At 35.7% G+C, this 15,497-nt stretch overlaps 2 protein-coding genes across 2 annotated transcripts in view; both read left to right on the top strand.

Annotated features, from left to right (window-relative positions):
- LOC135109234 (furin-like protease 1, isoforms 1/1-X/2) overlaps positions 1-5,143 on the top strand; it is a 49,403-nt gene extending 44,260 nt beyond the window's left edge. Inside the window, exon 16 of the mRNA XM_064020464.1 lies at positions 51-5,143. Within this exon, the coding sequence (XP_063876534.1) occupies positions 51-356 (306 nt within the window). The 3' untranslated portion in view covers positions 357-5,143. The remainder of the gene's footprint in view (positions 1-50) is intronic.
- Positions 5,144-6,093: 950 nt separating this feature from the next.
- Positions 6,094-15,497, top strand: part of LOC135109233 (kinesin-like protein unc-104) — a 110,607-nt gene continuing 101,203 nt past the window's right edge. Inside the window, exons 1-2 of the mRNA XM_064020452.1 lie at positions 6,094-6,246; positions 8,704-8,967. The gene's annotated coding sequence lies outside the window, so the exon portion shown is untranslated. The remainder of the gene's footprint in view (positions 6,247-8,703; positions 8,968-15,497) is intronic.

Raw genomic sequence — 15,497 nt, 5'->3', positions numbered from 1 at the left:
CTGTGTTCATATCCTTTATCCACACACTGAGGAAGTCTTTGTGTTGCCAGGGCCAGAGTCTGTGTCAGCCAAGCTCACTGCTGCTCTCATACCAGCGGCAGCAGGGCTGGTACCTAGCCCTGCTTGGTGTGGTGATAGGCCTGTTGGTGCTGGTGCTGGTAATGGGCGTGATGGTGCTGAGGAAGAGCAAGCATGCACCACACAGGTCGTCCCTCCCCAAGACCCTCACTGGCCTCATGAACCCAGCAAGTAACGGAAAGATTGGGTACAGTCCCATGGCTCAGAAAAGCTCAGACAGTATCCTTACAAGCATACCATTCCACGATCTCACCACAGATGAGGAGGAGGAAGATTAAGATTATGCAAGATTAGATCATGACAGTGAAGTACTTAAGTGTTTTTACAACATTTTATTTTGTGTTTATGTGAGTGCCTGTCATTAGGTATTCCCCTCAGGACAGGTACTTTCATGAAGCTCCAAGCAATAATGATGCATCTGCTCTGGACATCACACCAGGGCAGGAATGTAATGAGAGTTCTCCAACTGTGATTGTCTCTGTGTTAGAAATGTTTCAAAGTTCTTTTTTTAATGGTTCATGCATTTTTTTTTTTTAATATAAATAATGAAGTCCAGAATGGTATTGACATGAGGAGAAAAAAACATTTGTATTCCAGGTAACATGAAGAGTGAGTGAATGAGTGAGTGAGTGAGTGTGTGTGTGTATGAATGTGTTTGTGTGTGGCCTTAATATATGAACATAATGACTGTGGTAAAGACTGCCCATGTATGGTAATAATATTCTCTCCCTGATTGTAATGATAATGCTTGTCTATGGTGCTGTGGGAGTGTGTCATCTCTGCCTGCACTCCTGCACCTCTCATCCAAGAATCTTCACTTACATATCCAGTGTAATAATGAATTCAGGCAGTAACTCATAACTTTGATTGCAAGCTGTCTAGAATTCTTTCAATCTTTTTAATGATAATTCAATATAGAGTGTGTTTACAAGATTATATATTTGCAATTTTATAACTATTAGCTCAAATGAATTGTGTGTAAATAGTAAATAGTGTTGTCTTTTTATAGTTTTCATATTTATCTTTTTTTGTACATAGTTTTCCCTCCCAAGAACCACTCATCATTGTTCATTGATGATAGTGGCTGTCTAGGGGAGCATTCACTCGTTGCTATTTTAATATTCTAATTCTTGTCTCCAAAGAAACATCAAAAGAAATCAGTCATTCCATTCCTTATCAGTAGAAATGTTCAGCAGACTTGTATAGTTCATTCATGGAGAAGTTATTGTGCATGTCTGTGCAATGAGGGAAGTGACAGTTCTCTTACTCTGGTTAAGATCAATGAGGCAAGAGTTAACCTTATTCATTGGTCTTGATTAGCAGAAGTTGAAGCTCTTGTCACCCTCTACATATGTTAGCTGGGAGGGACAGGTGGTAATGTGATAATATGTTGCATGATTAATATGTTTAGTTCGCTTTTGCTGCTTCAGATGGTGCAGTCATGGTCAGTAGTCAGTTCACTTGCTGCACTCTCACAGTGTTTGGCATTCCTCCTCTGTCTTTATTCCCCTGATCTGCTCTGTTAGTGTTCAGGTCTTCACTCTGTTGTTAGTTGTTATGTTTTTAATTCTTTTTCAGTCAGGTTTTCATTATTCCTCCACTGTCAATTGTCTGGTTTTAATTCTTCCTCAGTCATGTTTTTCATCCTTTCTCAGTTCTCAATTGTCAGGTTCTCAATTCTTTTTCAGTCAGGTTTTCATTATTCCTCCACTGTCAATTGTTAGGTTTTTAATTCTTCCTCAGTCAAGTTTTTCATCCTTCCTGAGTTCTCAGTTGTCAGGTTTTTAATTCTTCTTCACTCAGGTTTTTAATTCTTTCTCAGTCAAGTTTTCATTCTTCCTCAGTTCTCAGTTGTCAGGTTTTTAATTCTTCAGTCAGGTTTTTAATTCTTCCTCAGTCAAGTTTTCTATTGTTCTTCAGTCTTTAGTGCCTTGATCTGCTCCATCAGCCTTCATATTCATAAGGGAATTATTAAGCAGGCAAGAGGAGCAAAAACTGAAGAGAAACACAACACAGTGGCAAAGAATGAGGCAGTTTACTCATTTGTTCCCTGACCATGAGTGTAGCATTGTGTTGAAGCAGTGGAGGCAGTGGGTCAGGTGGTGCTTAGATGTGGTGGCAAACACACTCTTGGCTTGGATGTTTTAAAAGTGCAAGAATATTAGTCAAGGTGCAGTTTTACTGAGATCACTCATACCCGTGTGTGTGTATGTATGCAAGTGTCGGCACAACTGGTAAACATTGCTACTGGTGTATTGGGACTAGCCAGGTGGGACTTATGGTCTTTTTGCATAACGTAGGAAGAGTACAAATGTAAATTCATGTGCTCTGGGCATTAAGATGAAATTCTTGCTTGTTCTTCAACACAGCTTTCTTGTCTTTGTGATTTACCATCCTCAGATGTTCACTGATGCCTTTTTTTTCATTCCCATTTTTAATTTCTTGGTTGCAAAAAGCTCAGTTCATCCATACTCAACACCATTCCCTTTTGAGCCAATACGTATAGTTTTCAATCATATGCTGAGTCTCATTATGTCTGAATACACTACAGAAGTTTCAGAAGTGAATAGGAAAAGAATATATGCCAGAAATGAAGCTCCTTGGAAAAAGAGAGAGGAAGTAAAAAGTCTATTGATAGCACATAATGCAGAGTAAATAGCTAAGAGAGTGACATTGAAGACCAACAGAAAAAGACAAAATATATATTCCAGAATGCAGAAACCTCCGTCCTTCCAGTCCATCCCCGCAGGGCACACTGAACCAATCTACTTAATGTGGAGCTGCAGATTACTCCCCAATTCACCTCATTATTTAAGTGTGTCCTACAGATCCATAGTTCCTGTTCTCCTTTAAGGGTCTCCTAGAACAGTGGAAGTGAACACAACATTCCTGACTTCATCTTCATCTTTTTGTTTGCAGTGAGAGAAAGAAAGCAGAATTTAAGTGTCAGTGTGAAAAAATAAGGTTGTTTTCTTTACTGTAGAGGAATTATAGAAAGAAAACAGAATTCAGCATTGTCAACTTAACATTTCCACTTTCATCTTCACCCTTTTTGTTCATCTTTATGGAACAGTAGCAAGAAGTCAGAATTTGAGTGTCAGCGTGTAAAATAGTTTTCATTCACTGTAGAGAAAAGGTAGAAAAAAATAAGTTTGAGTGTTGATATGAAAAAATAGGGCTGTTTCCTTTATTAAATGTAGAGGAATGATAGAAAAAAAATCTAAATTTGAGTATCTGAAAAAAAAATATATGGTTTCCTTTACTGAAGAGGAATAAGAGATGAAAAGGAGAATTTCATTGTTTTGACATGAAGAAAATTAGGTTTTTGTGTCTTGTTGATAATGAAGGAATAGTGAAGGTAGAGATCTTTCAAAACTTGTCATGTGCCCTTGAAAAGAAGTCCCATTGCTTACTGTGTACTGTGTGTTGATTAATATTCCCTTGGCTCTTCACAGGGCCATAGGAACAGTGATCAAGACAATGAATAGAGTAAGCAGTAGAGTTTCTTTTTATTTCATTGCCTGGTGTAAAGATTAATGGTCTTCCACAAGATGCATATGTACTTTTAAGGTAATACTTTGTGTGATATGGCCTAAAAACTCCAATATTCCTGTAATAAATAGATGAGATTATATTGTGTGTGATATGAGGTGAAAACTCCAATATTTCTGTAATGAATAGACAAAATATTGAACTCTTGTAAAGCTTGTAAAGTCACCAGCAGCAATACAGTTTTATTTTCACATTGAATCTATTGTGTATGTTGCTTCGTTTCTTGTTTATGTTTATGCACACTGTTTTATTTGCTTTTACTTACTCTTTAAGATGAAAGTGATGTATTGCAAAATTTTCTGAAGTTAAATGTTCTTGAATGTTTGTTTGGTTATATGGAAAGAGGAAAAACTGAAAAAAAAAGAGGGAAAATGTGGTTTATCCATTTGTATTATGCATGTTTCTATTGTGATTTTGAGTTTCTCATCAGAAAAACAAATACAGTAATGGGGATATGAAAGAAAACTGCAATAGAATTTTGTCACGTTTAGAAAAGCTGGTATCTCACTTTGAAATAGGTTGGTAATTCTAATTAAATTTTAATGAAAAGAAGACTTGAGGTAATGAAATATGTAAGCAGATTTTAAAGCCATACAGTAATGAAATACTTATTGTGTTCTATAAACTGTAATGTGCTTTGTTGTGTTCTATAAACTGTAATGTGCTTTGAGAACTGTAATGAAAAGACAATTCAGGTAATGATATATGCAGGTTAAAGATTGAAATAAAAAAAACTAACATAGCTTACATATATTAAGTAATAAACATGGAATTTCATATTAATTAATAAACATGGAATTTCAGAAGAGGATTTACAGGAAAAAAATAAAAAATAAATAATAGCATATAACATAGAAAGTCAAGAGAGGTAAAATAAAAGATACAACAATAGTATGCAATAAATAAAGTCGAGAGAGAATGCAAATTCAAGTAATAATAGAAAGAAACAATAGATGGAAAACAAGGAGCTGATGTATATTGATAACACATTCATCATTATCATAAATTTACCTCCAGTGTGTATATATGAAACGATTAATCTCATTTTAGCAGGGTGTGTACTAAACTTTTATCTTCTTTCCTATGCCTGTATTAACTGGTGTCCTTGGTAATGATGGCAGTGTTTAGGTGAATCATTTTATCAGGAAGTTGAGAATGTACATCTTTGAAAATTTTTGTTGATAAATCCATAATAGGTGTACTCAGTATTTGAAAAGCATCCATTTGTACTTAAAATTGTAGAGAATAGTTTGTACATTCATGTATTATTATTTATCTGCATTATTGTCATCATATATTTTTTTTTTCTTGATAATATGTAGCCATTTTTTTTCTTTTTTTTTAATATGTAGCTTTTTTTTTCCTTCTCTATTTCTGCTGCTGGTGATGGATATTTATTTTAATTGTCAATGAATTTTTTTTTTTTTTCCTGGTTGGATTTCTTATTCTTGTTCAGAGTTTACTACATTGGATTTGTGATTGTGAATAATGGAAAAAAAAAGAAGAATTTGCATTGTTTGTGTCATTCTTATTTCCTGTTTTGTTTTTCTCTTAAGAAATGCAAGCTGTGAGGCAGATATATTAAAATGAAAGTAGTGGTATTGGTTTCAGAGTAGTGGTAGTAGTAGTATTGTTGTAATAATAGCACTAGTAGTAGTAATGGTGGTAGTAGTAGTAATATTGTAGTAGTAGTAGCAGTAGCAGTAGTTTTTGTAATAGCAGCAACAGCAGTAGTAGTAGTAGTAGTAGCAGCAGCAATAACAACAACAGTAGTAGGAGTAATAGCAGTAAGAATAGTTTGATAGATAATGTTGAGCTGCTAGGTGTGTGCTGCACGAAATGTACAGTACTGTATCATTATGGCCCAGACAAAACACCACACGGTACACACTTATACACACCATTCATTCATGGAGAATCAGCTGAGGAATAGGAATTCTGATAAATTTAATACATGAGGATGGGGTGTATGTGATGCGCGACTACTCTGCCGTGTTTCTAAGGCATTTGATAACATAGCTAACACGTTGTTGAGGTGAGTGGTACAGCTATGGAAGTTATCTCGATGGTTCAAATTATGCCTTGATGCCTCTTGCGGTAAGTACTACCGTAGTTCCTCATAACTAGTAGTTGTAGTAGTAGTAATAGAAAGAGGAGTAGGAGTAGTGCGTGAAGAAAAGCTGAGGAGAAGGAGGAGAAGAAGGATGGAAGACCGAAAGAGAGGTGGATCGGCTGTGCGAAGGAAGATGTGAATTAAAACAAAGGGATAGACGAAGCAGGAGTATACAATAAAACAATATGGAGAAGGCTCATGCAAAGCGGGACAAGCTGAGAAAAAGATAAACAAAGGGAGAAAGAAAAAAGGAAAAGAAAGAAAGAAATTAAAACGAAAGAAGAAGAAAAGAAGAAAACATTACTGCACTCAAAAGAAGAGAAAATATTACTAGCCAAGAATGAAGGTAACATTACATTAGTCCACGTTAAAACTCCAACATTTTCATTGGCACCCTCGCTCTACCCCGGCAAGGAAGCGATGACGCAGAGGTAAACAAGGTGCGGCGGGGAGTGTTCACCCACACCTCCCTTTCACCGTGTTTTTCGCCCATAGACCCACGCGTGAGTATTACAACCTGGCGGATTTGACACATTACCCTCAAGAACATCATCCCTACCCATTAGTGTTGTTAGTTAAGGGGTAGGTTAGTGCGTAAGGGCGTGAGGAGGAGGTGTGTGTTAAGGGGAGCGAGGCAGAGCAGAGGCCACCCAGCTGATCATCGACCGGACCAACCCACGGCTGCGTCAGTCTTGTATCTGCCTGTTTTGCGGAGGCCAGGTGGAGTATGGTAGAGGTGCCTTGGGTGGAGTGTGGAGGGAAATGGATGAGAGAATTGTAGTTTGAATTGTGGGTGAATAAGTGTGTGGGTAACATGAAAATAGGAAGGCGAGAGAAAATGGAAGAAAAATGGATAAAGATTGGATATTGTTTTTGCGAAGGGGATGTGGAGTTTGGTGGAGGGAAGTGGATGACGGAGCTGTATTGTGAATAATGGGTTAATAAGAGAATAATTTGAGAATAGGAAGGTAATAGGTGAGAGAATGGAGTGGATGAAGACTGGAGTGTTTTTGCAAAGGGGATGTTGAGATGCACTGGTTGGCATGCGGAGGGAAATGGATGAGGGAATGAACGAATAAATAATGAGAGAATAGGATGAGAAAAAAAAAAAAAAAAGAGATGACACTATTAGGGAAAATACTAAACTTTTGTGTAGGGATGTTTGAGTACAGTAAATCTAAACTAGGGTGATCTGAAGGAAAATTAATAAAAGAAAAAAAGGATGGGGAATAAAAAGCATGATAAAATAGGGTGAAGGAAGGTGAAACTATTTTGCAAAGGGAAGTTAAGCACTGCAAAGGTACAGTGGGTATATTTTGATAGGAAAACAGAATGGGGGAAAAATATGGAAAAATGAGAATAAAGGAAAAATAAAATAATATGTTAATGATAATACCCTCAGGTCCTTACTAAGTCAGTAAAAAGAATAAGTAACAACCTTTACTGAATGTTTTAGTTTTAAGATATTCACAGTCAGAATGTATATTAAACATGAGATATTTTTCAAAACTTTAAATGTACTTAGTTAACAAAAAGTCTGTATCATGTTGATTCACAAAATACAGTATATTAATAGCTGGTTTTTAATGATTAGGAGGAAAATTACTAAGCACATTAAGCACATGAAGACAAAAACAGTTTATTTCCTTCTTCTGTGGCTTAGGAAACTACAATTACTGAAGAGAAAATGTGGAAATAGATGTGAATTTTAAAGAGAAAAAGAGGATACAGATGCAAACTTTATATTAAGCAAGTTTGATAATAATTTTGAAAGTGTGCATATACTGTCTATTATATACTGATGGTGGTGGTAGCTGGTCTCTCCCATAAATAAGGGTGGGTGTCTTTTTCTTTACCATATGCCAGCTGTAGTATTAGTCCTTCTTTCTTGTGTGTTCTGTGTACCTAAGGGTGATGCTGTGTTGGAGACCCATTCTTCCCCATCTTGTTCTCCTGTTCTCCAACTTGTAATAGGGATGCTCTTCAAGGACTAACTTTTTGGTTCATTCTTTTCTTCCTGGGATAAAAAAAAAATAAATAAATAAGTAAATAAAATAAAGTAAAATAAGATATATAAATAGAAACAAAATAAAATTAATTAATTAATAAAAATTAGTAAATAAATGAAGCTTAGTCTAACTTGAGCATCTAATTTTTTCCTCCCTCCTCTTTTATTTCATTTATTTATTATTATTGTTATTATTATTTTTTTTTTTCTATTATTTATTTATTTATATTTATTTATTTATTTTTTCAGTTCATATGTGCAATGTTTGATCACAGGAAGAGTGGCCATCTTAGCAACTCTGGATTAATGTTAAGTTAGATTAAAGTTAGATTAGGTTGGATAGGTTAGATTAGAATAGGTAACTTCGACCTAACCTAACCTATCCTGGCTCACCCCAAATATAGGTGAGATGACTAAGCTTTATGTAATCTGCAGCACCATTAGTTTACATCTCAGAGGCTTACATAGTCCTTTACATTCATTTACATACCCACAGCCTTTTGTACTCACTCACACACTCAGTCTTTCAAATCCACTCACACTCACAGCTGTTCTGACCCACACACACACACACACACACACACACACACACACACACACACACACACACACACACACACACACACACACACACACACACACACACACACACACACACACTCTGTCATACCCACTCTTACACACAATCTTTCGTACACACTAACAAACATTGACAGCCTTTTACACTCATTCACCCACTCAGTCAGTCAGTTATTCATACATTCATACATTAATTAATTAATTAGTTAATTAATTAATTGATTAATTCAGTCAGTCAGTCAGTCAGTCAGTCAGTCAGTCAGTCAGTCAGTCATTTAGTCAGTCAGTCAGTCAGTCAGTCAGTCAGTCAGTCAGTCACTCACTCACTCACTCACTCACTCACTCACTCACTCACTGCCTCTTTCCAACACAGGGGAGCAGTGACACACAGTATGAGGGCTGCCCAAGAACCCATTGAGAGGCAGCAGTGAGATGAAAGTCCAGGAGACATAAGCCACCAGCAATAGCCCCCCCCTCCTTTACCCCCTCACAGTACACCCCTGAGTGCATTCTTCCCTCCCTGACTCCCCCTCCCTGAGCTTGTGGCATTGCTGTAGCTCTCACTTGAGGCAGCAGGGGCGACAGCATCAGAAAGTGTGCAAGTGAAGAAGTTGTCAGTTCTTCTCTTTAGATTGAGGTGAGTGGCTGAATATTTTAGTGTTTTGTATCCTTTGTAAAATTGTCTGTGTGATTTTTAAAGGTACTACAGATAAGAGAATTGTTTAAAGCTGTCATTGTCTTTTTTTTTTTTTGTGCTTGCTCAGTGAGTATTGATTAGTTAGTCAAGGGAAGTGTAGCTGTTGTCATAGTGTCATTAGCAGTCAGAGGATTAATTAGTGATGTGCTGTGTTTAGTGTTTTGTGTCAGTATTGTATTTTGTGTTGATAAATGCAGGTTTTTTTTTTTTTTTACCATAGTTAAAAGAATGATAAGATGTGATAGCTAAAAAAATCTTGTGAATGGGGAAAAAATAATGAATGACCAACGAGGAAAAGAAATGTTGATGAAAATAAGGTAGAATAAATTTTGTAAAGATGCTTGCAGAATTTTGAGTATATTTGAGAGAATGATAAAATATGAGAACAAAAAATCTGAATGGATGCTCCCTAGGAAAAAAAAAAAAAAAGGAAAACAAACAAAAGAAAAAAAAAAGAATATGTTACCAAAATAAGAAGGCATGAATTTAGTAAAGATGAATGGAGTTTTTTGAAGACTGCAATGAAAAGAAGAGATGCTCCATAGAAAAAAAAATAAATAAAAAACGAAAGAAAGAACAAAATAATATGTTAACTAAATAAAGAAGAAATAACTACCAAGATGTTATTTTATTTATTTTTATCTTTTTTATTGTCTTCCATTTATGATAAATGTACAGATTAAGAGTCGTTGAGCTAATAGAAAACACACTTAGGAATTATTCACACAAATACCTTACATGACACCCCTCATATATTAAGCTTCATTTCCTCTATTATATACGTTGCTTTATGAGAATAATAACTTCTCTTCGTGTTCTTGTCATTATTTGAACGATCTGCAAACTCTGGCCATTGAGAGAGAGAGAGAGAGAGAGAGAGAGAGAGAGAGAGAGAGAGAGAGAGAGAGAGAGAGAGAGAGTTTACAGTCAAGGTTTGTAGGAAATGTAGAAAAAGAGGGAGAGGGAGTTAGAGGAAAAGAATGAGAGAGAGAGAGAGAGAGAGAGAGAGAGAGAGAGAGAGAGAGAGAGAGAGAGAGAGAGAGAGAGAGAGAGAGAGAGAGAGTTTACGGTCAAGGTCTGTAGGAAATGTAGAAAAAGAGGGAAAGGGAGTTAGAGGAAAAGAATGAGAGAGAGAGAGAGAGAGAGAGAGAGAGAGAGAGAGAGAGAGAGAGAGAGAGAGAGAGAGAGAGAGAGAGAAATTATCCGGAAGAGAGGACCAATCTATTTTCACACACACACACACACACACACACACACACACACACACACACACACACACACACACACACACACACACACACACACACACACACACAGCTATGTCCCATGTCAGCATTAATTTGCCTGACGTGTGTGTATGTGTGTGCGTACATGAAGCATACGTACATGTAATAAACTAATATATACATACACACGTGCGTACAGAAACATACATACATACATACATGCATTCATACTTACAAAACTCTGTGGTATTTATTCATCAGAATTCATTAATCATCTATCAATTTATCTCTGTTTATATTTTATCATTTATCTTTATATTTTGTCTATTCGTCTTTTTATTATCTATATTTTTGTGGAATCTATCAGCGATCTCATTATTATTAATTTATCTATATTTATACAGTTTGTCTATCTATCTATCTATTTACGTATATCTGTCTAAACATCTATCTATGTATCTATTCAGTCTCTTTATAGCAACGATTTTTTTTTATTTAAATCCCCATGTGTTTGATCGATAAAGAGAGGGGATTGGGGGGAGGAATCTCTGACGTCACGACCTTCACTGGCCAATCACACGCGATATCCGGATTCTGACGTCACACTCCTCCCCACTCCCTTCTTCCCCTTCTCTCCCATCTCCTCCCCCTTCTCTCCTGTCTCCTTCTCTCTCTTCCCCCCTTCCCTCGCCTCCAGGATTCGCTGTTTTAATGGATGCAACTTTGAGGAAGTGTGTTGCGTCATTGTAAGGTCGCCACTCGCCAGCCAATCACCGCCGGCCTTCCTCGTGACGTCACCAGTGTTGTTGTTGTGCCTCCTCCTTCCTCGAGATTCTTTTGTTTTTCTTGATGCTGTGGATTTTTTTTTTTTTTCTTGATGGGGAAAGTTTTTATTGAACACTTTTAAGATGGTGTGTAGTTTTATGATGTAGCCTTTCTTCTTCTACCTTACTTTTTTTTTTTTTCTCTCTCTCTCTCTCTGTTTATTTTTAGGTGTAATTTTCTGTAATTTTTCATTTTTTTCTTTTTTTTCAATTTCTTATTTATTTATTTATTTATTTATTGTTTGCGGTGTTGAATGTTTGTTTTGGTTCTTATTTTCTTCTTTCTTTCTTTTTTGCTTCTCTTGTATTTCGTTTATTAATCTGTTTTTGTACTTTTATTTATTTATTTATTTATTTATTTATTTAACTTTCTGTCTTTCATCTTATCGTTCTTTTTGCCTCTTTCTCACTATATTTCTTCCTTTCTTTGCTTTACTTTCCTCATTACATTAATATATTAAATGTATAAATTTGATCTATCATATGAATTACTATTTTAACTTTTAATGCATAGTATAGTATTTATTTATTCATTCATTTATCTCTATCTATCTATCTATCTATCTATCTGTCTATCCAACTATCTATCAATCGGTTTATATATTTATTCATTCATTCATTCATTTATTTATTTATTCATTTATTCTCGGCATCAGACAGGAACTTTGGAAAAAAAAATGAACCCCCATCTGAATATTTAACAGAAGAGTGACTAATAACGAACACGGAGGCAAAATAACACACAAACCAGCACACATTCAGGCATAGGGAGCACTAACACGCCTGAATACCACTCACTTATTCATGAACAGCACGTCACGAGAGCTGTTCACCTGTAAGCGCTGCCAAGGTGTAATCAGGTAACCCGGATGTGTGTGTATGTGTACGCGGGAACCTTTGTATAAATAAGTCTAGGTATTCGTTAGCCAATCAGCGTGGGTTTTCTCATGACGTCATAATTCAGTACCCAGTCAGCGCTATTCGCGGAATATAAATGAGTAAATGCGTAAAATAAATGAATAAGTGCATTAGATAGATAGGGAAATGAATAAGTAAAGGGTATAAATCAGTAGGCCTAAATAAATAATTTAATAGAAGTCGGCAAGCCTGAATAAATAGATAAATAAGTGAAGGACAAAGTCAATAGGCCTAAATAAACAATACATAAATGGTAGTAATCATTTAAGTCTACACGTGGCAGTCCCTGTATACTCATATTGTTATATCCATCTATCATCCCCCTATTCATTAATTTCTCTAGTCCTTTTTAAACCTCCCCGTTGTCTCTGCATTAATGTGATTACTGTATATCTCAGTCATGACGTCATAAGGATTCAACCAGTCACACGTAGCCAGTGTTATGAATTTCCTCTTCCTCCTCCTCTTGTTGTTGTTGTTGTTGTTGTGCGCCTTCCTCAGTCATACCCATTACAAGCATTTCTTTTTTCACTGCATCCATAAACCTTCCTCTCTGTCTCCTGCCCGGTAGATTCATCTCCATCATTTTCCTCCTCACTCCTCGTCTCTCTCTTGACGTGCCCAGACCACAACATTCTTGACCATTACAAGCATGTCTTCCTTCAGTGCATCCATAAACCTCCTCTTAGGTCTTCTTTCTCCTCTTGACTTAAGTGATTAACCTGTACAATCCATTTTTTTTTCTCTCTTTTTCTTGTTTTATATTCTTTTGTGCATGAAAATCTTGTAGAAAAAATAGGCCAAGCATTTTTCCCTTTTCCCGGTCAGCTTTCCGTTATAGCCTTGCCTACGCAGTTACCACGTTACCGCCGCTACAGAGCACTCGCTGGCTGCCTCTCTCACACGTTTTGGGGCTTTTAAAGTGGATGCCGCTGCTCTTTGTATCGCGCGTCACTGCTCCCTCACATTGCTAGGCTACCAGAGTGACCAGACAGCTGATGGATCTCATGATAGTAAACTCTTTGTAAAACTCCGCTATTCATTTGTCTTTCTCATTGCGTATCGATTACTGGGCTCATTCTGTTTTTGTTATTTTGTTTTTCGTTAGGCTTCGGGACAGCTGATGGATTTGATGATAGTAAACTCTTTGTAAAAACTGATATTCAAGTGATTTTTTTCCCACGTTGCATATCTCTACTCTTCTATTTATTTATTTATTTATTTATTTATTCATCTTTATTTTTATTTTTATTTATTTATTTTTTATTTTATTTTATTTTATTTTATTTATTTATTTATTTATTTATTTATTTATTTATTTATTTTATTTTATTTTTTTTGCCAAGCTACGGGACAGGTGATGGTTCTCATGATTGTAAACTCTTTGTAAAACTCTGCCATTCAAGTGTCTTTCTCCGCCCTTTCCATCTGGTTTATTGAGTTGAATATTTCTTTCTTACGTCTTTCTTCCTCTTTTTTTCTTTTTTTCTTTTTTTTTCTTTTTTTTCTTTTTCTTCTTCTTCTTCTTCTTCTTCTTCTTCTTCTTCTTCTTCTTCTTCTTCTTCTGATTTTGTAGGGATGAATGAATAGATTGTCATTAATGTAAAAAATGAGATAGAAATGCTATTGGTAAAAAAAAAAAAATATTAAAATGTAGCTTAGATCAAGAGGAAAGAGGAAACACGTCTATTACAAAATCACGCAGGACAAAAAAAAAAAGTGTGAATTACCTCAAATGGGATTAAAATTCAAATGCGATTGGCAATAGAGACTAATGAAAATATAGATAAAATTGTATTATATTTGTGCATTACTGTATATCGTTATTTTCATTTATACTTCACACAGAAAGCACTTCCCATAATTAAAAACCATAACTTTTTTGGAGGGAGGGGGGAGGAAAGGGTAATATAATTGTACACAGCTAGAGATTAGGTTAATTTAGAAGGAGCGCTGGCGAGGAAGTTTGCTTTTGATTCAAGGATATAACTTCAAGACTGAGATAGTGTATTGATTCTTGGGTAAAACTTAAGGAATGAGATTTTTTTTTTTTTTTGTTTATTTATTTATTCACCCTTCAACTGCCACTTGGTACACCTCTCCCTAATTACCAATCACTCTGAGACATCTTTACTTGTTCTACAGCCACATCCAATCTTTGAACTGGAAAAAAAAAGAATTGCAAAATGTATTCTTTTTAATCGCTAAATTTCTTGTAGGGGCTTATAAAGACTTCACACATTGCTTCTGATGCTGCTAATTGTTTGGTGTCACAGTGAAAAGGGTTAATTCAGGGATAAAAGTTCACTGATGATATTTGTAGTTGATACAAGGGTAGAGTTCAAGGACTGATGAAATTTATTATTGATTTAAGGATAAGACTTCAGAACCGAGGAAGTTTTTTTCTTGTTCTTATTGATTCAGGAGCAAAACTTAAGGATTAATGAAGTCTGCTGTTGATTCAAGGATGAAATGTTAGGAATGAGGAAGTTTCTATTGATTCAAGGGTAAAACTTAAGGAATGAGGAAGTTTTTGTTGATTCAGGGATAAAACTTAAAGAATGAGGAAGTTTCTATTGGCTCAAGGGTAAAACTTAAGGAATGAGGAAGTTTCTCTTGATTCAGGGATAAAACTTAAGGAATGAGGAAGTTCAGTATTGATTCAGGGATAAAACTTAAGGAATGAGGAAGTTTTTGTTGATTCAGGAATAAAACTTAAGGAATGAGAAAGTTTCAGTTAATTCATGGTTAAAACTGAAGGACTGAGGAAGTTTAGTATTGATTTAGGGATAAAACTTAAGGAATGAGGAAGTTTCTGTTGACTGAGGGATAAAAACTGAAGGACTGGGGAAGTTTAGCATTGATTCAAGGAAATTTATTTACTTTTTTTATTTATTTACTTTTTTTTTTTTACAACTATCGACGTTATGTGTGGCGTACATTAACCCTTTCACTGCCAGACAAAAATTTTCCTTTAATGCATAATAACTTTAGAGACATTATTATTATTTTTTTTTTTTTGTGGTGAACATTACGGGCACAGTTTGTAGCGTAAAAGAAAAAAAGAAAAAAGACAAAATTAACTGTTTTCTCCCTTTTCCCTCCCTTTTCTCTATTCCAACAAATTTTCCCTTCGGTATTAAGCATAACGAAAGACGACCATTAATTATTTGTATTCAGTTACTTTTATTTTACTGTTCCTTCATTTTTTCTCTGTGTTATTTTTGTATTGTACTTGTATATATATATATTGGCGAGGTGTGTCGACTGTGAGCGTTTCCAGTTAGTGAGGGACAGATGGCGCCTAGTATAGGATTCGATTCTATTTGTTAATCCTGTTGTGTTCCTGGGTAGACAAAGGAAGGATTAAGGATTATGTTTGGTAAGATCCTCCTCCTCCTCCTCCTCCTCCTCCTCCTCCTCCTCCTCCTCCTCCTCCTCCTCCTCCTCCTCCTCCTCTCTCTGTCTCAATAATTTCTCTTTCTTGCTCCTTGTTGGTGCT

This window comes from Scylla paramamosain, chromosome 18 (genome assembly GCF_035594125.1).
Source record: "Scylla paramamosain isolate STU-SP2022 chromosome 18, ASM3559412v1, whole genome shotgun sequence".
Taxonomy (NCBI): Eukaryota; Metazoa; Arthropoda; class Malacostraca; order Decapoda; family Portunidae; genus Scylla; species Scylla paramamosain.
The sequence above is the reverse complement of the archived record's forward strand: the minus strand, read 5'-3'. Positions and strand labels throughout refer to the sequence as shown.